The sequence below is a fragment of the Miniopterus natalensis genome, chromosome 2, assembly GCF_054644295.1.
Source record: "Miniopterus natalensis isolate mMinNat1 chromosome 2, mMinNat1.hap1, whole genome shotgun sequence".
Classification (NCBI taxonomy): domain Eukaryota; kingdom Metazoa; phylum Chordata; class Mammalia; order Chiroptera; family Miniopteridae; genus Miniopterus; species Miniopterus natalensis.
Window position 1 is genome coordinate 169,033,808 of NC_142082.1, and position 25,773 is coordinate 169,059,580.

At 39.3% G+C, this 25,773-nt stretch overlaps 1 protein-coding gene across 2 annotated transcripts in view; it reads right to left on the reverse strand.

The window, feature by feature from the left end:
* FGD6 (FYVE, RhoGEF and PH domain containing 6) overlaps positions 1-25,773 on the reverse strand; it is a 107,970-nt gene that overhangs the window by 57,459 nt on the left and 24,738 nt on the right. Inside the window, exon 3 of one of the 2 annotated variants that reach the window (XM_016221771.2) lies at positions 8,451-8,601. In XM_016221771.2, the coding sequence (XP_016077257.2) occupies positions 8,451-8,601 (151 nt within the window). Of the gene's footprint in view, positions 1-8,450; positions 8,605-25,773 lie in introns of both variants that reach the window. The other variant, XM_016221770.2, reaches the window with a different exon arrangement.

The window sequence follows — 25,773 nt, forward strand, 5'->3', positions numbered from 1 at the left end:
AGACAGAGAGAGAGAGAAACATCGATGTGAGAAAGAAACATTGATCGGTTGCGTCCCATAAGCACCCTGACTGAGGACCAAACCCACAACCTGGGTATGCGCCCTGACCGGGGATTGAACTGGCGACCTTTCAGTGCATGGGACGAAGTCCAATCAACTGAGCCACAACGGCCAGGCCATTCACTTACCATTTTTTCAAACATAGCTAACATTCCTCAGGATGCAGTTGTAAGCATAGCCTGATCTTGCAGATTATTTTATCAAACATGCACTAATAACCTTGACTGCGTACACGTACACACACACACATACACACACACACACACACACACACACACACACACCCCACAGAGGATAACTGCTATTTTGGAAGCAATTCAATGTTTTTCTAACTATTATAATGGGTTTCTCTTTATATTATCTGTAGCTAGAAAGTTTAATATTTATGAAATACAATATCTTTTTAAAATTAAAATGTCAAAAGAAATACAGTAAAAATGAAAAAGAGAAACCTAAACCATTGAAAGAACTGAAGCCTTCACTCTGCATTCTCCATTTTAAAGGGATATAAGGTCCCTGAAAGGTCAAGAGGCAGTTTTAACAGTATCTACACAGAAACTAGGTACACTATAGATGCTGAACCATTTGTTTAGTAGAGCCACCTAAAATGTGTACCAGCTCTGTACAAAAATTTCAAGTAGGTATCCTTTATTTTTGGCATCCACCCTATATTTCCTTTCCTCTTTTTATCACTCTCCTTTTGGGACGTCTATACTCTGAACATTTTTTTTTTTTTCCACTTCAAAACCCTGCTCTGCCAGGGCCTGGGTTAGAGAGAATTGTGCAGAGTGACCCCATAGTAATAAATATGCTATCCCCAAGCACATATCATGCTTCTGTTATAACAAGGGACAAAAACACTTTAACCTAGAAAAACAACTATGGGAGCCTGACATTTCTTATCTGTAAAATGAGTGTTAAACTTTCGACTTTAAAATCCTAAGATTTCATCATTAAGTATCTCAGATCTCAGGTGTGCTATGGCAAGTCAGTGAGATAGAGGGTGGCAGTGATCCAGAAGCAGCACTGGAGCTGTCAACTATGGAGTATGTTTTTCTTTCCTAGAAACTGAGACTATAAACATTGGGGGAAGGGGGATAGTGGGTACTGGCATGAAGACAGACATGCAGATCAATGGAAAGAAACTGAGAGAAGTATACCCTTATATTTATGGTCAATGAATTTTTGACAAAGTTGTCAAGGCAATGCAATGGAAGAAAGGACAGCTTTTTCAACAAATGGTTGAAAATTGCTGGAAGAAGTGGATATCCACAAGCAAGAAAATGAATTAGTACCCTACTTGGCACCATTTATAAAAATTAACTAAAATCTATCATAGATTTAAATGTTAAGAGCTAAAAAGGTAAAGCTTCTAGAAGAAAACATCGAAGAAAATTTTTGTGACCTCAGTTTAGACTAACAGTTCTTAGATATAATGCCAAAATCATGATCCATAAAAAAAGTTTGATAAAATTAACTTCATAAGTTTAAGACTGTTATGTTTCAAAAAAATAACATAAAGAAAATAAAAGATAAGTCACAGGTGGGGAGGAAATATTTGCAAATCATGATTCTGTACCCAGAATACATAAAAAACTTCTAATACAACTCAGTTAAAAATGGGTAAAAGATATGACTAGACATTTCACTAAAGAAGATGTAACGATAGCCAATAAGTATATGAAAAGATGTTCAACATAATTAGTCAGCAGGGAAATACAAATTAAAGCCACACTGAAATAATACTCACACCCACAGAATGGGTATAATCAAAAATCAGAAAAAAGCCACTACTGGTAAAGATGTGGAGAAACTAGACCCCTTTATACACTGCTGGTGGGAACGGCAGCCCTTACTCATATATTGTGATTTGGGGTTTTAGCTGTCTCCTGATTATCACTAAAGACACAATTTATATCCCTTATCTTCCTTGCTATTCTGAGATAATTTCTAAGAGGAAGGAGTCAAGACTATCTTTACTACATTGTTCTAAAATCTGAACTTAGTAAATGGCTATCATTTGATAGCACATTTAGTAGGAGAAAACAGCTCCACTGTCAGCTCCATTCATTGCTCTACAGCTAAGTCTGAAAACATTACTGATCATTAGAACCATGAGGCAGCTCTTACATGTCAGATTCCCAGGTACCTTGCAAATTCTCATTCTATAGGTCTGAGATGGGGCATGAGCGTGGGTGTGAGAAGAGGGTATTAAAGATAAATAGCCCTAACCTTCAAGTAGTGAGTGACGGGAACAAACCAAATACACAAATAACTATTTATAAGGACAACATTGAAACACGCTGACATCCTGAAGAGAAAGAGCATAATCAGGCAGCGGGGTGTAATTCAGGAAAAGATTCACAAAGAGTAGAGCATGTGATGATCTTCAGTCACTATTTAAATAAGCCATCAACTACCAGCATGCTAGATACTACAGACTCATCAAAGCCAGAAACCTGGATTCCTCTACCTTCTATGATGACAACTGAGTCAACTGTCAAGTCCTGTCACTTCATCCTTCTGAATATATCTTTAAAGCTTAATTGACCCTTTCCTCTCCCACAATATAGCCTCCTTTTTTTCTTGCCTACACTATTATAGTAACCTAAGTGGTTTCCTTGGCTCTAGATTTACCCCACTGCAATCCATTCTCTACACTGCCACCAGGATAACAGTTCTAAAATGCAAATATAATCACATTAGTTCTAAGATTGAACCATATTAACAGCTCCCTATCACCTATGGGCAACAAAGACTAACTTTTCTTTTGCCGCATCCATAAAACACATCACAATGTGTCCAATTATCTTCATTAGTCTCATTCCTATTCCTCTACACTGTGTTCTCTCAACTCCAGCCAAATTGGAACCACCACGCAACTCCATGTGTGCTCTGTCCTTACATGTCCATCCCTTTACACCTTTCCTTTCCCCTTCGTCACCTCCCATTTTCCCCAAAGATTTCTACCAGTCAGATTCCAACTCAGCCTTTATAATGGCACTCCAAAATGTAAATTCAAACATGTAAAAATGTAGGGGGTTGGATTAGATGACTAAGCCTTTAGTAATTCTAAAATTCTAGAAATCTATGTATTCTATTGTCTATTTTACCTTTTAAACTAGGAAAACTACAGAGCTAAAAAAAAGACAGTAACTATTAGAAAATGATTCAATGGATAACAATCCTTTTCAAAGTAGGCAAAGTTAAAGGCAGATAAAACAAACCAAAATTAAAAAGCTCTATACTATCTCCAACTTGTAAGAACAATGCTGATTCTGACCCAACTCAATGATGGAGAAACACACTGAAGAGAAGCCATATTTGGCATCTCAACTTCTCAGTTAATGAAAGTCCTCACTTAAATTACAATGCATTTCAAAGCACATTGCCTGTGAAATAACTCCATATCCCAGAAGTACACTGCTGTGGAAGTTGAAACATTAGCCACAAATAAATTACCTTTTCAAGGTCACAAAATAAGTCGAATTTCCAAACACAGCCTTTAATCTGAAAATCAGTTTTATATTACTATCTTTTGATAACAGCCCAGCTTTGTAAATTCTGAAATGTGTTCTCTGTATCTATGGATCTGTTTCTGTTTTGTTTGCTCATTTATTTTGTTAAATCATATGGTATTTGTCTTTCTCTGCCTGACTTATTTCACTTAGCATAATACCCTATAGGTCGATTCACGTTGTAAATAATAAGATTTCATTCTTTTACATGACAGAATAATATTCCATTCTATATATGTACCATATCTTTATCCAATTGTCTACTGATGGGCACTTGGGTTGCTTCCATATTGAAGCTATTGTAAATAACATTGCAATGAACATATCAATACGTATATCTTTTCTTAGTGCTTTGGATTTCTTCAGTATATTCCCAGAAGTGGAACTGCTGGGTCATAAAGTAGTTCTAATTTTCATTTTTTGAGGAACCTCCAAACTGTTTTCCATAGGGGCCGTATCATAATATTTTCTTACAATCCTTTGTATTTCTGTGGTGTCAGCTGTTACTTCTCTTTCACCGCTGATTTTATTTATTTGGGTCCTCTCTCCTTTTTTGTTTATAAGTCTGGTTAAAGATTTATCAATCTTGTTTCATGTGTCAAAGAACCAGCTCTTGGTTTCATTGATCTTTTGTATTGTTTGTTTAGACTCTATTTCATTTATTTCAACTCTGATCTTTATTTCCTTCCTTCTACTCACTTTGGGCTTTCTTTGGTTTTTTTTTCTGGTTCATTTAGGTGTAAGGTTACATTGTTTATCTGAAATTTTTCTTGTTTTGAGGTAAGCCTGTATTGCTATGAATTGCCCACTTAGGACTGCTTTTGCTGTGTCCCACAGATTTGGGGTTGTTGTGTTTTCATTTCATTTGTCTCAAAATATATTTTGATTTCTTCTTTGATCTCATTGTTAACACATTCATTGTTCAGTAATCATTATTTAGCTTCCATGTGATTGTGCCCTTTTCAGTTTCCTTCTTGTAACTGATTTCTATTTTCATACCATTGTGGTTTCAAAAAATGCTTGATATGACTTAAAGCTTCTTAATTTTATTCAGACTTACAAAGGCCTAATATGTCATCTATCTTGGAAAATGTTCCATGTACACTTGAAAAGAATGTATATTCTGCTGCTTTGGGGTGAAATGCTCAAAAATATCAATTGAATCCATCTAGTCTAATGTGTCAGGCTGTTTCCTTGTTAATTTTCTGTCTGGAAGATCTATCTATTGATGTCAATGAGGTATTAAAGTCCCCTATAATGATTACATTATTGTCAGTCTTTGCCTTTATGTCCATCAATATTTGCTTTATATATTTGGATGTTTCTATATTAACTGCATAATGGTTTACAAGAGTTACATACTCTTACTGGACTGATCCCCTTATCATTATGTAATGTCCTCCAATGTATCTTTTTTTCTTTTTTTTAATGTTTTATTGATTTCAGAGAGAGGAAGGGAGAGAAAGAGAGAGATACAGAAACACCAATGATGAGAATCAATGATCAGATGCCTCCTGCACACCCCACACTGGGGATCAAGCCTGCAACCTGGGCATATGCCTGGGAATTGAGCCTCAACTCCTGGATCATAGGTCAATGCTCAACTGCTGAGCCATGCCACCCAGGCCTCCTTTGTCTCTCTTATAGTCTTTGTTTTAAAGTCAATGTTATCTAATATAAGTATTGCTGCCCCAACTTTTTTTCATTTCCATTTGCATGAAATATCTTTTTCCATCCCTTTACTTTTAGTCTATGTGTATCTTTCAATCTGTAGTGGGTTTCTTATAGGTAGCATAAGTATGGGTCTTGTTTTCTTCTTTTTTCCTCACCCAAGGATACTTTTTTCATTCCTTTTCAGAGAGAGTGGAAGGGAGAGACAGAGAGAAACATCAATGTACACTGACTGGTTGCCTGCTGCATGCATCCCAACCAGGCCCGAGGATCAAGTCTACAACCGAGGTATGTGCCCTTGGCCCTGATGAACCAGGACACTTCAGTCCACAGTTCAACATTCTAACCACTAAGCCAAACCAGACAGTGCTGGGTCTTGTTTTCTTATCCATTCAGCCACACTATGTCTTTTTTTTTTTTTTTAAGTTTTATTTGTTTTTATTGTTATGGGTACTTTTACTGAAATGGTGACTTTCCTGTGGTTTCTGACCATCCTTAGTCTTTTGATTGAAGCATTTAATCCATTTACATTTAAAGTGATTGTTGATAGGTATGTAGTTGTTATTTTATTATTCATATTTATGTTCCCTTCCCCACCCTCTTTCTTCTTAAAGAAGTCCTTTTAACATTTCTTGTAATACTGATTTAGTGGTGATGAACTCCTCTAGCTTGTTCTTGTCTGGGAAGTTCTTTACCTTGAATTTTAACATCACTTTTTTTCATTTTGAATGATCCTTGTCAGTGATCTATAGACCAGAAACCTGGGGAGTATTAGAACAAAGTATCTCTACTTCAATTTTAATTCATACCCTTGCTGGGTAGAGTAGTCTTGGTTCTAGGTCCTTATTCTTTATCACTTTAAATATTTTGTGCCAATCCCTCTGGCCTAAAAAGTTTCTGTTGAGAAATCATCTGACAATCTTATGGGAGCTCCTTTATAAGTAACTATCTTTCTCTTGCTACTTTTAAGAGTCTCTCTTTGTCTTTAACCTCTGCCATTTTAATTATGATGTGTCTTGGTGTGTGCCTCTTTGGGTTCATCTTGATTGGGTCTCTCTGCACTTCCAGGACAAGTATGTCTATTTCCTTCACCAGGTTAGGGAAATTTTCAGTCATTAGTTTTTCAAATAGGTTCTCAATCATTTGCAAATGTTGGTATGCTTGATGTTGTCCCAGAGGTCCCATAAACTGTCCACATTTTAAAAAATTCTTCTTTCTTTTTCCTGGTTTGAATGGGTGTTTTCTGCTATCTTATCTTCCAAATCACTGATTGGATCTTCTGCTTCTCCTAATCTACTGTGTCATTTCAGTTATTGTATTCTTTATTTTGGGGATTAAATGCTCAAAAATATCAATGTGGTTTCTATGTCCATTTTTATGTTTACTATCTTTTTGCTGAAGTTCTCACTAAGTTCCTTAAACATGCTTATAGCCAGTGTTTTGAACTCTGTATCTGGTAGACTGCTTGCCTCCATTTCATTTAGTTCTTTCTCTGGAGACTTCTCCTGTTCTTTCATTTGAGACATTTTTCTTTGCTTCCTCATTTTGGCTGCCTCTCTGTGTTTGTTTCTATGTATTAAGTAGGTCTGTCACATCTCCCAGTCTTGGCAGGGGTGGCCTTATGTATTAGGTGGGGTACAGTGGAGCAGTCTCTCCGATGGACCTCAGCTGGGTGCTCCAGGAGTGTCCCTTCTGTAGGTTGTGTGTCCACTACTGTTGTAGTTGAGACTTGATTATTGTTGGGACATCAGTGGGTGAAACTGACCCTCAGGCTGACTGGCTATGAGTACTGGGCATGACCATAGCTTATGAGCTGCTCTGCGGGGACTGATCCCATGCAGTGGGATTCACCCCAGTGGGTTCTGATGCCTGCCAATATAACCCTTTGGGTGTGCCTCTTATGGAGCTAATTTGTTGTGGTGTGAAGCCAGCCACTGGGTGTGTCAGTTCTGGGACCTCTAGAGGACTCCAGTGCAGATCAATGTCAAACACTGACTGTGACTGGCCCAGGACTACCTGTTAGGAGCTATGAAGCAATCTGCAGTTGGTAGCTGCCTGTGCTGGGCCTGGATGGGTATAGGAGAGGCCATGCTGTGATCCAAGTCCAGCAGCCACCAGTACTGGGCCTAGGGCACATAAGCAAAAAACCCAAGGCTCCCCAAGACACGCTGCCAGCTGCTTATAAGGCTCAGCCACTGAAAGAACCTCAGTCAGTACAAGAGTTGGGTGAGGCAGGGCATCAGGGAGTCACTAGGGTTGGGTGAGTAGTGTTCACCAAGTTAATACAGATTCATATCTGGCACTAGTGCTAAGCCTTGGGCCACTCAGCAAAAGTCTCAGGGTACACCGAGGCCAGCTGATCTTTACAGCAGGACAGGGTCTCAGGGAGTCATCAGGATGGAGCTAGTAGAATTCACCAGGCTAACGCATAATCAGGTTTGGCCACATGGAGAAATGGTTCAACACAGGGACAATGGCAGCCATCCTTCCAGCCCTTGCCCTGAAGTGACACAACTCAGTTGCTCCCTATATATCTTTGGTACCACCCCCAACCCCCCAGCACCAGCTTGACCAGAATTCCTAGAGAGGTTTTTAAGAAAAACCGCAAAGCCGGCCCAGGCTGGTTGCCAAGGAAAGAGCCTGGGGCCATGCTTGAGTTGGGTGAGGCAGGGTCTCAGGTAGTCCTTAGTAGAGCTAGTGGAGTTCACCAGGCTAATACAGGTTCAGATTTGTCAGTGTGGAGGGAGGGCTCAACACAAAGAGAGATGGTGCCTGTTGGCTGTGCAGCAGGAGTGCTCAACACAGGGACAACGGCAGCCGTCCCTCCAGCCCTCATCCCGAAGACACACAACTCAGTTTCTCCTTGTATGTCTCTGGTGCCCCTCTGAGCCACTGTGCCAACACCAGAGCCCAGTGTGAGCGCCTGTAAGCACAGTCTGTATGTGGGCCCTTGAAGAGGACACCTGGGTTTCCAGCAGCTTTCCGTCTCGTCAGGACTGAAAGACAGGCATCCTCGCTGATTTTCACAGCCAGATGTTATGTGGGCTACTCTTACAAGAAATTAAATTTAAATTAGAAAAATGTTTTATAAATTTCAAGAGAACTATAATTTTGTATCTATGATATTGATAAATATTGTTTCTGAGTGTCATGGGAGACCAACAAACACAAAAGTAGACACAATTAAATACCAACATCTACCTGTTTATCTCCCAGCAGGTCAGGCTCCCCTTTGCTAGAATCAGAGCTGACATTGTCTTCATCAGAACTGTTGATGACTTCCTCCTCATCCGAAGGAAGGTCACCAAGACCAAGGTCCAGATCACTGTGTATCTCCTGGGATGCTCCAGAACTGCTTCAATAGAAAGTGTAGCATTAGTCACCTTTAAGAAACAAGGCATACTAGCAGAAACAAACAAAATCAACCATCTTATTCATGTGATGTAAACAAGGTACAGCTAAGGAATTTAGAGGGATAGAAATAGCCAGATCAATCAAATTTCCCCTTCCCTTTCCCCATCTCAGCCATCAAAAACACATATTTTTTAAAAAACCCCACACATATTCATTCCATTTAAAAATAATCATTTTGGAAAACATGTATTTTCCTGATCAGAAGATGAATGAGAAGCAAGTTTGCCACCCGCCCCCATCCTATGATTCAGTATCTCCTTACTCTAGAAGATCAGGTCTCTACTAGTGCAAACCAAGAGGCCTCGTGGGACATAGGCTACGTTACCACAAAAGAACATTAGAAGAGGTGCTGCTTCCTTGGGTCTCTTTGTTTTGTTTAGCTAATAAACCTACGTAGATTGGGCGGTAATATTGGCCAACACAATCAACAATGCATGTGCCAATGTGAACACGTGCCCACCTCCCTGATTGTAACAATCACCTTTTATGTAACCGCATCATAAGACATGGGGAGGAAAGAGGATGTTACAGATTCTTAGGCTCTTTTCCAGATCTGCTGATTCAGAGATTCTAGGGGTACAGGGCCCCTAGGTGATACATGCTAACGTATGAAACCACTGTACCGGGCCACTGACCAACTCCTCCTCACCAGCCTGACATCATCATTTCCCGCTTTGTGATGAGACAGATCTCTTGAATCTAAAAGCCATTGTTGCAATCCAGTCGTTAGGGGGAATTCCATAGCAAAGTTCCCCAGGAAGATGACAGAAATAATACTTTCTAGCTTTGGTTGTAAAGACTCGGGAACAAACTGTCTATAGGAACTGCTTTCCTGTCTGCAGTCTGCAAGAATATCTGCAGAGCAGAAGAGAGTGAAAACTCCAGAGAAAATCATCGGGGAAACACTCAGGCAGAATAAAGAGAGCTGCATTTCATTCTGGCTTGCCCCTTTAAAAGGTCATGGGCAGGTCACTCAACAGCCAAGGTTCCCACAAGTTATGAGAATTTCTAATGGGAATCTTAAAAGCTCATGATGAAATTTTCCGCCAGGTCCTGTAGGATACAGACTTGCCTCAGATGCCATTCCTGGAGCCCAGCTGTTAAACAAACTAGTTGGGTGGAGGCAGAATGCCAAAAGGAACACTTCCTTCTGCCAAAGATGGAGTTCCCTATTACTCAGTGCCTGGGGGGCCACAGGGAATCATATCAGCCTCAATTAGGTGGGAGCATACCTTATCATAGCTCCCTATGACGTGAAGGAAACGCATTCCCCGGGGAGTGGTGGGGTGAAGAACAGAAGCTTTCTAGTCAAATCACTGGCAAGATTCACTATTTCTGGGTGCAGGGAGATGAGGCCAACCCAGCTGGGTAATTTGTTGATTTATATTAATGAGAGTAAAACAGAGTTAACAGAATCTATACACTGCAGGATCCCTACATATAATTAGAAGAAACACAAAGCTTTACTTGTTTTCATCTTAATTCTTTGTCCCTTAACAGTCTCTAAATCCCTGTCACTCAGAACATATTCAATCTGTAAGCAGCTTCAGCATCACCAGAGAGCTTCTTAGAAATATAAAACCTCAGGTCCTGCCCCACCCCACTGAGTCAGAATCTGGTTTTAACAAAATCCTGGTCATTTGTGTTTTTTGGATCAGCCTATCTGTGCATTCTTTTGGACTCAACAGTATAAAAATTTCAAATAATCAGTTATAAAGCTGTGGCACCTTTGAGGAAATTATGTTTATTTTGTCTAAAAGGGGAGTTAAGAGGTTTTTCTTAACATTTGAGAGGCTATTATTAAGAAGATAGTAACCATCAATGATATAGATATTAATAAAAGTTAACATTTAAGAACAAGAAAAAAATAGCTTTAAATATTAAAATGGCATGGATCAAAACATGCTGCCATAAAATGTTTGGAGATTTTAGTTCTGAAAATTGCTTTCCTACGTTTGGAGATTTTAGTTCTAAAAATTGCTTTCCTATAGAAAACCTTCCCTGACTGCCCCTCCATAACCCAAGTTAATTTACTTGATTCGGAAACCTATTAAATCTTACTCAACTGCACTTGGTGGTAGATTTGTTCCACTCATTAAAATGTAAACTCCTAAGACAAGAAAACTGTTTTCAGTTGAATCTCCAGCATACTGCCTGACACAAACCCTCAGTAAATTTTTATTGATTAAACAAAAATGATATTAAAAAGCAACGGAACATTCAGGAACGTTCAGACAGTATGTATTTATGGTAGTGGTGATCACAAAGAAATGTTGGGGGAATACTGAAAATAGTGTATGGTTTAAAGGAGAAGAGGTATCTTAAGCATCACAGTCAGTGGCATGGAAGTGGGAATGTTTGTATTCAGAAAACAAAAAGAACACTTTGACGACAGCAGGAGGCTCCTACAAGTAATTCATGGAAAACAAGCTTGGAGAAGATGACAACTGCCAGGCTGTCAAGGGGCATGAAAAATAGCTAGAGTTTATATTCATCCTGTAGGCTTTCAACAAGGAAACTCGTATCTCCCAGTGGATCTCCCAGCTGGATGTCACTACCATACTTCCTTCTGGTTAGTGCCAACAAGAAAGAGAATGGCATCTCTTCTGTCAATCAAACTTTGTAAGCCCTTGCCCAACTCCGTGCGACCGCCCCACCGCCCCTTGCCACCTTACCAGGGAAAAGAACACCCCTAATTATTAGCATCAGTGAGATCCCCTTGAGGATCTCAAAACTTATTTGCAGTTAAAGGAGCTTCCCACACACCTGGAAGGTAAACAGTAGAGACCATTTATGATTCCTGAAGCTTAGGGAGGAAGATTATCTTGTAACTCAATGCCAATGAGCTAACTGGGGGTGAACTGGGGATGGGCACAGTGACAATAAGTGGAAGGAGATTTAGAAGGTAATTTCAACAGTGCAGGCAGCCTGAACCAGGGTGGCTACATCAGGAAGTGAGAGGAAGGGTTGAATGCAAGAAGAAAAATCATCACAGCTAGGGTAAAGAGATGGGGAAAAACTCCAGTCTTCCTTCAAGGTTTCATGAAGAGTCACCAACAAAATGAGAGTGACATCAATTGAAACAGAAATATGTCAATAGGGATCTTATTTTAAAGGAATGACAATGACTTTAGCAGCAAAATCAGGAAAGATGGCATCCAGTACCCACATTTACATGTTCATCTCTACATGGTTAAACAGAGAAAACTGTTGATTAATCTACTTCCCCACATATTGTTAACAGCTTTCAAATCCATCCAGATAATTTTAGATTTCCAATAATGAAATATGGATTCTTTACCAATGCCAGTCATTGAGTTTGGGGCTCTTTCATTCCTTATATTTCCATCCCCCTGTCAGGACGATATCCTAACACTGTCTGCACTGGGGTTAAAGAAACAGGACATAGTGTTTCCTCCACGCCTTCCTGCCTAGTTATATCGTAATTTGATAAAGTAAAAGGAAAGTAAGTGGCAACAACAACCAAAAGAGTCAAGACTACTTCCCCAGGCCACCCTTTCCAAGTCATATTTGCTTCTGGAAGGAGTCTTGCTTCTAGAAAAATTTTCAAGTACAATGAAATAAAAACAAAGAAAAGTAAAGACAGAAGTAAATTCCCACTGATAAGGAACCTTTCCTTCAATTCCACATGCCAAGGATCTATACATTTGGAGTATTAATTATTTAATCCCATCACTTTTTTAAAAAATTACTTATTTTGCCCTGGCTGAGTAGCTCAGTTGGTTAGAGTGTCATCTTGATATGCCAAGGTTGTGGATTTGATCCCTGGTCACAGTACATACTAGAAACCACCAGTGAATGCAAGAATAAGTGGAATTAACAAATCAGTGTTTCTCCCCCCCCTTTCTCTCTCTCTCTCTCTCTCTAATTAATCAAAAAGAAATAATTTTAAAAGTACATATTTTTATGTTATTTTCTATATAGAGACAGGACATACTCCACTGGAAGTACATCGAATTTCTATCTCAGGTAAGATGTCACATCAAAGATGATTTCTCTTTTAGAAGGAACTGTCTTTTTAAAAACATTTATTGAATTCATTTCCCCCAAGAGTTTTCAGAACATAAAACCTGCACAATGCCGACCCAGGCATCACTGCCAAAACATCCTTGTGAACCTCCATTAAATTCCAGCAAGTGGGAGGGCAGGACAAGCACGGCACAGAAAGGAAGCGGAGAAACAGTGCTAACTGAAGAACGCTTTTAAAGCACTGAATCCTGTCCTCTGTTGCTGACAAATCTAGTTTCTCTTTCCTCTTTTGACTGTGATTTTAATCTGAGCCCCTTAAACAAAGAATACGGTATGTAATTTCTCCAAAACTTAAAAGAAGTTCATTCCAATACCCTCACCTTAAGGAGTTTCTCTCTCACTTCCAAGTCACAATGTAAATATGAACTTCTATGATCTTTCTCCTCTTCGTTCCAGTCCTGGCCCAAACTGAGCAGCACCAGCCTGTCCCCAGGATGTTGTTATCATTCTTTTTTAAATGTGGTCTCATTATGACTTGGTGACTATGTGTTTCCTTTGGCTGCTTTCATATTTATCACAGACTGAGTGGAAAAAACTACGACTAAGAACTTCAAGGATTAACATTACATGGAAAAATTAGCAAAAAAAATGTAATGCCATATATTATAATATGCCAACTAGGTAAAATTGTTTCACAATTTTCACCAGAAAAATGTTTCTATGCATTTAGTTTCACCAGAAAACTTTTTATTCTGTTACTTTGGTTATCTTATGAAATTTCACATTCCAGGGTCAGGCTGAATGAAGGCCTGAATCAAATCAACAAGTAAAAATTCAAAGATCATTCTTATTCTCATTTTCAGGTCCTTTTCTCAATTATACAGTACTTGTAGAAACTTCTCCATCTCCAACGCAGATGATTTTCCTGAGAATTACCACTATAATGAGTAAGTTATCTATTTCTTTTAGGAAACAGGGCACAACTTATGAAATATCCATACCTTGCCACTTTTGCCCTCTAATAAAGCAAGATTCATATATTCATGTCATATTTTAGTTTTCCAAACATAGGATCTTACACAATTATTTTAAGTATGTGCAGAGCCAGGGTGACAGAATGTAAAAGCCAAGAGATAGCAGAGCCTGAAGCAAATTTATCTGATCTGAACAAATATCAGGTTCAACAAGTGTGACCACTCTGTGACGATAGGTAAACCAGATTATCTAACAGGCCTTTATCCATTACTAACTGCTTTAACTAAAAAGAAACATTGTTGCATCAAGAATACGTAACACTGTGGATGGCTGTTGCTCTTATTACATACAGTATAATAGCAGCAATACCTGTCTTCCTTCCCCAGAAAGAAAGGTATATCCATTAGTGTCTTGATATATGTAAATTTTTAATTTTCTTTTGAGAGACTACCCAAAAGGTAAGACAAACATTTTTTAAATTTTTAAAATATATTTTTATTGATTTCCAAGAGAGAGGAAGGGAGAGGGAATGAGAGAAACATCAATGACGAGAGTCACTGATTGGCTGTCTCCTGCATGCCCCCTGCTGGGGATTGAGCCTGCAACCTGAGCATGTGCCCTGACAGGGAATCAAACCCAGATCTCCTGGATCATAGGTCAATGCTCAACCACTTAGCCACACTGGCTGGGCAAGCTTAATTTTATTTTATAAATTAATAAATTTATTATCTTAATTTCAGGTTAAAAAAACATCTGTAACTTAACATATGTATGAGTGTATTAACTATTTTGAGTTAAACACCTTGATTAATAACCACAGAATACAAATAAATAAAAACCACTAAAATAAGGGATAGCACAAGATTTTGTTACCAAAAAAAAAAAAACAAAAAAGAAACTTGTAGTATAAAATGTACACAATTAGGCCCTACTTGGGTACCTCAGTTGGTTAGAGCATCGTTCTGATATGCCAAGGTTGCGGGTTCAATCTCTAGTCATGGCACATACAAGAAGCAACCAATGAATGCACAAATAAGTGGAACAACAAACAGATGTCTCTCTCTCTCTCTCTCAAATCAATAAATAAAAATATTTAAATGTACACCATTAGTTTTTTATTCTTTGGTTCATGACTTTTAGAGGTGTTAACAACCAACTCTTTAAAACTAACAAGCTGCCCGGCGGGGCGTGGCTCAGCGGTTGATCATCGACCTAGGATGATCCAGGCGATCAGGATTCGATTCCCGGTCAGGGCACATCCCCAGGTTTCGGGCTGCAGCTGATCAATGACTCTCTCATCATTGATGTTTCTATCTCTCTCTCTCCCTCTCCTTTCCTCTCTCTGAAATCAATATATATTTAAAAATAAATAAATAAATAAATAAATAAAACTAACAAGCTGCCCAGTCAGGCGTGGCTCAGTGGTTGAGCATCGACCTATGATCTGGGAGACCGAGGTTTGATTCCCAGTCAGGGCGCATGCCTGGGTTGCAGGCTTGATCCCCGGTGGGGGGCATGCAGGAGGCAGCCAATCAATGACTCTCTCATCATAGGTGTTTCTGTCTCTCTCTCCCTCTCCTTTCCTCTCTCTCTGAAATCAATAAAAATATATTTTAAAAAAACAACAACAAAAAACTAACAAGCTAGAGTTCTATGGCTCCAGGGGGAAAAAATAACACAGAAAAATATCCAGCTTCCCTGAAATATAAACTGGAGGATTGTTTAAAAACTGGCTTTGGGTTATTCTATTAGGAAAAAATACCAGGCTTTAATGATGGACTTGGAAAAACAGGCCTGCTTTCAGTACTCACAGGCAATTATTCTGAGGGTCAATCCCTCACACTGACATGCCAACAGCAATCAAGACGGCACACAAACCCCACAAGAGACACACCTGGAGTACCTGGGATATTGTGCCACTGGGCCCCACAGGACACCTACTACTAAGGCCCCCTGCCATGCCTGGAAGACATAAAAGATCTACCTAATACACAGAAAAAAACACAGAGAGGCAGCTAAAATGAGAAGACATATATATATATATATATATATATATATATATATCCCAAATGAACAGAGTCCAGAAAAAGAACTAAACGAAATGGAGACCAGCAAACTACCAGACACAGAGATCAAAACACTGGTTATAAGGATGCTCAATGAACATAGGAGAACAGTAAATTAACTGTGCAAGAAGTTTAACAAAGACATATAAAACATAATAATGGAGATAAAAAACATAAAAAAGGACCAGTCAGAAATGAAAAATACAATAACTGAAATAAATAATACATTACAGGGAATCAACAAAGATTAGATGAAGGAGAGGGTCAAATCAGCAATCTGGAAGACAAAGTAGCAGAAAACACCAATTCAGAACAAGAAAAAGAAAAGAAGAATTTTTAAAAATGAGAATAGTAAGGGGCCTACTAAGACATCAAGTGTACCAACATCTGCATCATAGGGGTACCAGATGGAGAAGAGAAAGAGCAAGGAATTGAAAACCTATTTGAAAAAACAATGACTGAAAACTTCCCTAACCTGGTGAAGTAAATAGGCATACAAGTCCAGGAAATGCAGTGCCAAACAAGTTAACCCAAAGAGGTCCACAGCAAGAAACATAATTAAAAAGCCAAAGGTTGCCCAGCCGGGCGTGGCTCAGCGGTTGAGCGTCGACCTAGGGTCTAGGCGATCAAGGTTCGATTCCTGGTCAGGGCCCATGCCCGGGTTGCAGGCTGCAGCCGATCAATGACTCTCTCATCATTCATGTTTCTCTCTCTCCTCCCTTCCTCTCTCTGAAATCAATAAAGATTTTTTTTTTTTTAAAAAGCCAAAGGTTAAAGACAAATGGAGAATCTTAAAAGCAGTGAGACAAAAGCAGTTAGTTACCTACAAGGGAGCTCCCATAAGAATGTCAGCTGATTTTTCAACAGAAACTTTGTAGGTCAGAAGGGATTAGCAGAAAATATTCAAAGTGATGAAAAACAAGAACGTACAACCAAGATTACTGTACCCAGCAAAGCTACCATTTAGAATCTAAAGACAGACAAAGAGCTTCCCAGAAAATGAAAAGTTAAAGGAATTCATCACCACCAAACCAATATTCAAAGAAATGTTAAAGGAACTTCTTTAAGAAAAAAAAAATTTTAACATCAAAATATGAATAATAAATTGGCAATAGCTACATATCTATCAATAATTACTTTAAATGTAAAAGAATTAAATGCTCTAGTCAAAGGACATAAGGTGGCTGAATAAATAAGAAAACAATACCCATACATATGCTACCTACAAGAGACCCACTTCAGATCAAAAGATACACACAGACTAAAAGTAAAGGGATGGAAAAAGATATTCCATGCAAACGGAAATGAAAAAAAAAGCTGGGGTAACAATACTGATATCAGACAAAATAGACTTTAAAACAAAGGCTATATAACAAGAGACAAAGAAGGACATAGCAATTCCACTTCTTGGTGTTTATCGAAAGAAACCAAAAGACTAATTCAAAATGACATATGCATCCCTATGTTTATTGCAACATTATTTACAATAGTCAAGATACAGAAGCAACCTAAATGCCCACTTATAAACAAATGGATAAAGAGGAAGTGGTACATATATACAATGGAATATTATCCAGCCATAAAAAAGAATGAAATCTTGTCATGTGCGACAACATGAATGGACCTAGAGGGCACTATGCTAAGTGAAATAAGAGAAAGACAAATACCATATGATTTCACTTTTATGTAGAATCTAAAAAACAAAATAAATGAACAAACAAAACAGAAACAAACTCATAGTTACAGAGAACATTTTGATGGTTGTTAGATGGGAAGGGGTTTGGGGGCTGAGTGAAAAAGGGGAAGGGATTAAGGTGTGCAAATTGCCAGTTACAAAAACAGTGATGGGGATGAAAAGTACAGCTTAGGGAAAATAGTCAATAGTACTGTAATAACTATGTATGGTATTAGATACATACTAGACTTATCATACTGGTGATCACTTTACTTTGTAAGTTATATAAATGTCTAATAACTATGTCGTACACCTAGAACTAATAGAATATTGTATGTCAACTGTAATTGAAAAATAAAAAAATACATGTCTCCTTCCTCTTCCAGGGACCTCTACTCTTATAAATACCATTACCATCCCCCTCCCCAGAATCGCATTTACTATATTCCCTACTGACTAAAAACAAAATCAGGATCAGTACCCTGAGGCTGCTATTTAAAATACAAACATTGCAGGACAACTAGGAAAATGGGTTACAAAACAAAGAGAATTCAAAATTCCTTAAAGGGAAAGAAAACCTACCCAGAGATTTGTATGCCTTTTATGTAAGTAATTTTAGGGTTGTTAAGGTTTAACTACAAAAAAAAAAAAAAAAGCAGTTTTAAAAGGAGATCCCATCAATGGCCATTAATTAGAGACTAGTTAAATAAAATGGGGCACATCTATATAATGAATTACAAAACAGCTATTTAAAAAACTAAGGTAGATCTATACATGATGATACAGTTTGTACTCTAATACTCCTAGGTTAAAGACACAGAGCAGTGTGCATTCATTTATGTAAAAAGTGAAACAAAAGGATACCTATAGAGCCCAGCCAGCTTGGCTCAGTGGTTGAGCATTAACCTATGAACCAGGAGGTCAAGGTTCAGTTCCTGGTCAGAGCACATGCCCTGGTTGCAGGCTTGATCCCCAGTATGTGGCATGCAGGAGGCAGCCGACCAATGACTCTCTCTCATCATTGATGTTTCTCTCTCTAGCCTTCTCCCTTCCATCTGAAATCAATAAAAACACATTTTTTTTAAAAAAAAGAACACATACACATATATATATATACACATATGTGTGTGTGTATAAATGTATGCACACACACGCACATACAGACATGATGGCAGGTATCTCTGGAAAGATTCAGAAGAAACTGATAACAATGACTGCCTCTGAGACTAAAGTCTGAGGTAAGAAAGGGACTTCATAATTTACCCTTTGATGGTTCTTTTAAAAGAATTTTTATTATGGATATTATTACTTTTTCTTTTTTAAAAAATTGATTTGAGAGGAAAAGAGAGGGAGAGAGAGATAGAAACATCAGTGATGACAGAGTTCTCATTGACTGGCTGCCTCCTGCACATTCCCAACCGGGGATCGAGCCCACAACCTGGGTATGTGCCCTGACTGGAATCGAACCCTGACTCCCGGCTCATGGATCAAGGCTCAATCACTAAACCACAATGGCCAGGATATTATTACTTTTTCAAAGATAGCACACACATACCACAAAACCAGAAACTTTGAAAAGTTTTACAAAAGATGGCTCATATCACCAACTCTTTAGCAGTAGATTTTTCCTTCCCATTGTGATGAGGATTTTTAAAAAAGAAGAAAGGAGGGGAAGGGGAAGGGGAAGGGGAAGGGGAAGGGGAAGGGGAAGGGGAAGGGGAGGGGAGGGGAGGGGAGGGGAGGGGAGGGGAGGGGAGGGGAGGGGAGGGGAGGGGAGGGGAGGGGAGGGGAGGGGAGGGGAGGGGAGGGGAGGGGAGGGGAGGGGAGGGGAGGGGAGGGGAGGGGAGGGGAGGGGAGAAAGGAAGGAAGGAAAGGAAGGAAGGGAAGGAAGGGAAGGGAGGGAAGGAAGGGAGGGGAGGGAAGGGAGGGAAGGAAGGGAGGGAAGGAAGGGAGGAAGGGAGGGAAGGAAGGGAGGAAGGGAGGAAGAGGGACGGAGAGAGAGCTCTAGATTTGGAGCTCTGCCCATTTTCAAGACTGTCTTTATTTTATCCCTTTAACTACTACTTAGGTCGGAAAGGAACGTAGACCATTATGCCTTTCCCTTACAGCCTGTAGGGGCGAGTTTGGGGAAACCCATTACCACGAGTCTCTAAATAATAGGTAGGTGGAATGACCTTCTGACCAGTCAGTTGACAGCTTTAAAAAGAGAAAAAGAGGTTGTAGAGAGATTATTCAACAGTCTGCAGGAGCCACAGAGTAACCACAACTTGCTGACTATACCACAATGAACAACACCTGTACTATTAGGCATCTCCCAGGGTCCTCCTTCTGAGTGCTGTGATAACTCTTGGCCGGTACACAAGGATGATCATGCCCTCCAGGGTTCCTGGTCCAGTTTTAATGACACAGAAGAGCCCAAGGCTGATAACATTCCAATAGTACTCTTGTCCCTCTAGCTTAGCTGAGAAGCACCTGGTTTAAGCCTTAACTGTTCTTAGCTAGAGGAATAAATTGTTAAAAAACTGTCTCCTGGCACAACCAATTTTGCTTTCTTATAACTTGAAGAGGGTTGAGGAATAATCCCTTAAAATGCTCTTCAAGAAATGTGGACAGTTCTATTTTTAATTTTTTGAGGGACCTCCATACTGATTTCCATAGTGGCTGCACCAATCTGCATTCCCATCAACAGTGCTTGAGGGTTCCCTTTTCTCCACATCTTCAACAATACCTGTCATTTGTGGATTTATTGATGATAGCCATTCTGACAGGTGTGAGGTGGCATCTCATTGTTATTTTAATTTGCAGTTCCTCCTTATGACCCAGTGATTGCACTTCTGGGTATTTATCCAAAGAAACCCAAAACACTAATTCACAAGGATATATGCACCACTATGTTCATTGCACTGTTATTTATAATAGCCAAGATATGGAAACACCCCAAGTATCCATCAATAGACAAGTGGATTAAAAAGCTTGGGATATATATATATCCCATTATTTATATATATATAATGGAATATTATTCAGCCATAAAAATGAATGAAAGCTTATCATTTGCAACAGAATGGACGGACCTAGAGGGTATTAAGCTCACTGGAATAAGTCAGACATAGAAAGACAAATACCATAAGATTTCACTTACATGTGGAATCTAAAGAACAGAATAAACAAATAAACAAAATTGAAACAGACTCATAGACTCAGAGAATGGACTGGTTGTTGCCAGAGGGGAGGGGAGTTGGGGAACTGCGTGAAAAGGGTGAAAGGATTAAGAAGAACAAATTGGTAGTTACAAAATAACCACGAAGATGTAAAGTACAGCATAGGGAATATAGTAAATAATATTTCAATTACAATGTATGGTGCCAGGTGGGTACTGGAAATATCAAGGGAAACGCTTTTTATGATTGTCTAACCACTATGCTGTGCATCTGAAACCAATACAAAATGATATTTTAAAAACAAAATGTAGACAGAAGTCTTTCGTTAATATAAATAGCAAAGCATTCTATTGAGCTTAGAATTGCCACCAAATACAGCAGGTTCCCAATCCAGTTTTGTCATTGTAGCAAAGATGGTGTTCATTTTATTGAAAAATTTTTTTAAAAATTTAAATGAAGTTAGGGTTGACCCAAGATCATTTCTTCCCTTTACCTCCCTATTATGTAATACATAACTCAGTAGTATGACATCAAATAAAGGCTACTAGAAATAATAACATTGGGATGACTAGATGAGGGTGCTTCATATTAAAACACACATACACACACACACATATTTACACATATATTTATACATATATTTCCACATATATTATTGAAAATATATAAAACTGCTATGCCATTTATTTCAATAAATATTTGAGGGCTTATTATGTATCATATATTATTTTAGGGGCTGGGTAAAGATAATCTAATGGAATTAGTTACAGAAATGTTCAAACTGTAAATTCTATTGGTTACTTCTCTTTTTACCTGCTGAGTAAAACTTTCCTTAACAGATAAAGGCAGAAAGAACTGAAATAACTACAGTAATTGGTATAAAGGCAGGGACTATTTTCTCAAAAGAGAACAACTAAACGTTAGAGTATGCTACATGTTAAAGGCGGTGCGCAGACACTAAGGGCTACTGAGCCAGAAAAATAAGTACCCCACGTAGGCTGTGACAGTCAGAGACCTGAGGTTTGGGCACTTGAGAGAACAGACTCCAGTGAACAAAAGAAGGAGCAAAGGTATCCTAAGGGGGGGAAGCAGTGTGAGCAAAGGCTAACAAGTAATGTGGAGGGTGATCTGAGTGGGGCCATTTCTTATGTGATGAGAAGTTAGAGAGTCCACCAGGTTAGAGAGGTTCCTACTGCTAACATGGTTAGCAAGCAGCCACAGCAGAAGAGACAATCATCCATCCAGGATAGGACCTTAGGATCCAAACCCAACCCCTCCCCTTGGCTTTACCTGGTTCTTACAGAAGACTAAGAAACCAGCATGGCTCAGTGGTTGAGCGTAGACCTATGAACCAGGTCACAGTTTGATGCCTGGTCAGGGCACAAGCCCGGGTTGAGGGCTTGATCCCCAGCAATGGGTATGTAGGAGGTAGCCGATCAATGACTCTCCTCACTGATGTTTCTCTCTCTCTCTCCCTCTCCCTTCCTCTCTCTGGGATCAATAAAAACATATTTAAAAAAGAAAAGAGAAAAGAAAAGAAAAGAGAAGAGAAGAGGAGGGGAGGGGAGGGGAGGGGAGGGGAGGGGAGGGGAGGGGAGGGGAGGGGAGGGGAGGGGAGGGGAGGGGAGGGGAGGGGAGGAGAGGAGAGGAGAGGAGAGGAGAGGAGAGGAGAGGAGAGGAGAGGAGAGGAGAGGAGAGGAGAGGAGAGGAGAGGAGAGGAGAGGAGAGGAGAGGAGAGGAGAGGAGAGGAGAGGAGAGGAGAGGAAAGAAAAAAAGAAAAGAAAAGAAAAGAAAAGAAAAGAAAAGAAAAGAAAAGAAAAGAAAAGAAAAGAAAAGAAAAGAAAAGAAAAGAAAAGAAAAGAAAAGAAAAGAAAAAGAAAAACCCAGAGGGGGAGCAGGGTCAGGGTAGTGCGACAGGTTGGTGAGTAAGTAAATACAAACAGCTCACCCTTTGACTACCCTCTTTAACAGGGTATTTCTGTGTCAGTTGTATATGCCAGATTGCTTCCACTAATGTCTTTTCATCATAACCCTAAGAGCCACTGAAAAGGTGGTGAAACGTTTGGAAAATATGACCATCCCCTCTGCCCGCGCTATGCTCTTGATTGTGACTCAGTAGGAAACCACTATGGTATAAGGCCTAAAACTGTGTTCTGCTTTGACATCTGGGGAAAACCAAGAGGGCCCTGAGTGGCCTATCAGTTGCCCTTCCCACTCTGCTCCCTCAGGGAAGGTCCCCCAGCCAAACAACCTTCTTTATCACAGAGACAGTTCTGATTTAGCCCTGAGTAGAGGATTATAATTCCTTGTCAACAGGTGGAATTATTCGAACTAGCCAATCACATCCTCCCATGGGAACCACAGGGCATCCTACCCTTCTGAAACTACAAACCCTGCCTTCCACAGTCCCCGGTGGTTCACTCTGTTTATAAGTGCAACATCAGTGTGGCCCTGTGTGGCATGCTATGTCCCGGTCCCCTGGACTGTGAGCACAGAGTGGGGCAAAAGTAGGTTTACAGCTGTGAGTACATGAAACACAGAGAATATTCTTGTGTTATTATTTATTATTGTATTATTTTCCATATGAACAACTGTAAACCTACTTGATCTTATTTATTTAATCTTCACCTGAGGATATGCTTTATTGATTTTAGAGAGAGGGGAAGGGAGAGGGAGAGACACAGAGAGAGAGAGAACCATCAATTGGCTGCACCCCCACACGTGCTCTGACCAGGAATCGAACCCCCAAACCCAGGAATGTGCGCCGATCAGGAACTGAACTGGCCACACAGACCAGGACCCTAATTACATTTTGCATATACCATCCCAACAGACTCTCCCATAAAAAACTCAAGCAATATTCAAGTTAAAGGTATTAATATTATGTGCGACAGAAATATGACATATTCCAGGTTACATGAAATACAGACCCCACTGTCATGAATTAGTGGGGAATTACAGGGAAACTGTAGTTAAACCTAAAGGATGTCTACTTTCAGGCCCAGATCTTCTTTCATCCAAGCCTACTTGAGCATTCCCATTTTCCAACAGGAACCACAGCCTGCACCCAGGATTTCCCACTGACGTGGGGAAAGGACAGTAAGTAAGCTTCTCGGGAGCCCTTAAGGGGGGAGGAGGTGAAATGGTTGCTCGTAAATCAATCAGTCCACTTCCTTACTTAAAACTATACACGAAGGATTATTATCTATCATGTCCCTTCCTGAGGTACTATCCACAAAAGAACTGACTTCTAAGGTCTCCTCTAGACCAACTATGGATCACTGATAGCCTCCCAAATCCATATGGAACCTATTTCTTTCTCAGAGCACCCTGGGGGTGAAGGTCCATTTTTTTATGACAGAGGTTCGTAAAGAGCATGAGGAAAGGGCACGGGTTTCTTTCACCACTCTAAATCCCACGCATCAGAGTATCTTTCCACGAGTTACACCGCTGACTAGCTGTGCTTATTTTTAGCTTACTCGATTGGGAAACTAAAAAAAAAATCATAACAGTGCTTTAAACCTGAGTAACATCTTCAACAGCTAGAGTCAGGGGAAATGGAAGGGAAGCAAAAATAAATATGTATTCAAGAAGTGAGATACACAGTCACCTTGGACAGGGTCACAAACATTTCATCAAGTTTCATACATTTCTAGGAGCAGAGAAAATGCAGTAAAGGAGAGGGAAAAACACACACACACAGGTTTCAGCCTAAGACAAACTTGCATTTAAATCTAGGCTCCACCACTCACCTGTCTGTGTGTAACTGGCTAGGCTCTTTAATTTTATACTTCCTCAATTTTATAAAATTGAGGTAAAACCACAGGTTATGAAATTAAATGAGATAATGTGAACATGCTTGGTACAAGCAATGGACAGGAAATAAAGATGAATTTTTAAAAAGCAGACATGAAGAGGGAAAACATCATGGTCCACTAAGTAAACAGAGTAGCAAGAGGAACTGGAAGGTTTTGTTCTTGTTCAACCCTGGTTATGCCAGAAGTTAATACAATGCCTGAACTCTCTACTTTTTGCATGAATGAATTAATGAACAAATGAACTTTATCCTAATATTTCACACAAAATAGTATATTATAAGTAGGCAAAGCCAACCTGCTGCCTCTTTTTGTAAGGCCTGTAAGCTAAAAATAGTTTTTACATTTTTAAATGGTAAAAAAACAAGAATAATATTTTGTGAAAATTACATAAAACTGAAATTTGTGTGTCCACAAATAAAGTTTTATTGAAACACAGTGCAAAAATGCACATTCATTTTTGTAGTTTGTGGCTGCTTTTGCATTGTATCTGCAGATTTGAAAAGCTGCAACAGAGACCATATGGCCTATAAAGTCTAAGGTATTTACCATCTGACCCTTTATGGAAAAAGTTTGCTGGCTCTTAGGATAGTAGATGACCCAGAAGATGCAAAACTTCCTGTTTGAATCTTAGGTCTTACTAGCTAAGTAACATTGAGTAAGCTCTTAACCTCACTGTGCCTCAGTTTCCTCACTCATAAAATGGGGATAATAATAATGCCTAGCTGACAGAGCTTGATGAGGGTTAAATGAATTAATACAAATAGCTCACTAACAACAATGCCTGGTACACAGAAAGCTCACATGCTTGTGTGCACTTTATTTATCCTCATATGTATACATATATGTGTATATATATTTAGAGTATGATCTCTAATATTAAAAAATTATTACTCTAGACACTTAAGAGTCTAGACTTACATAAAAAATGGCTTCAGAGAGAAACTTCTGCATTATCAGTCATGTGAAACAGCTCATCGCAGCATACACGTCTGAGTAAACAGCTCCTACAATGAGTTCATGCGAGCCACGGTTTTGCAGCAGGTGACTCCTGGGCTTGTTTTCCATGTTTAATTTCACTGCATCTTTTGGGTAGCTTACTACTTTTACAGTAATACCCTAAAGCTCAGAATAATCACAGTTTCACACATATCACAATACTGACTCCTATTTACAAAGAATTTCAGCCACCAATATAAATGACTAATTTAGAGGTATCCCACTAGATCTGAAGGTACCTTTTTAAAGCAACTTTCTAATAGCTAGCTTCATCCCTTTTGGTAAATAGTGATCATAATGATGACAACCTGGATGAGGGACACAAGCTGAAAAGGCCTAGGAGTGACATAAGAAGCATGTGTGACTTATGCAATGAAGTTGCTGATTCCTTTGGTAACATGAACTTCATCTTGCAATGTAAAGCAAAGT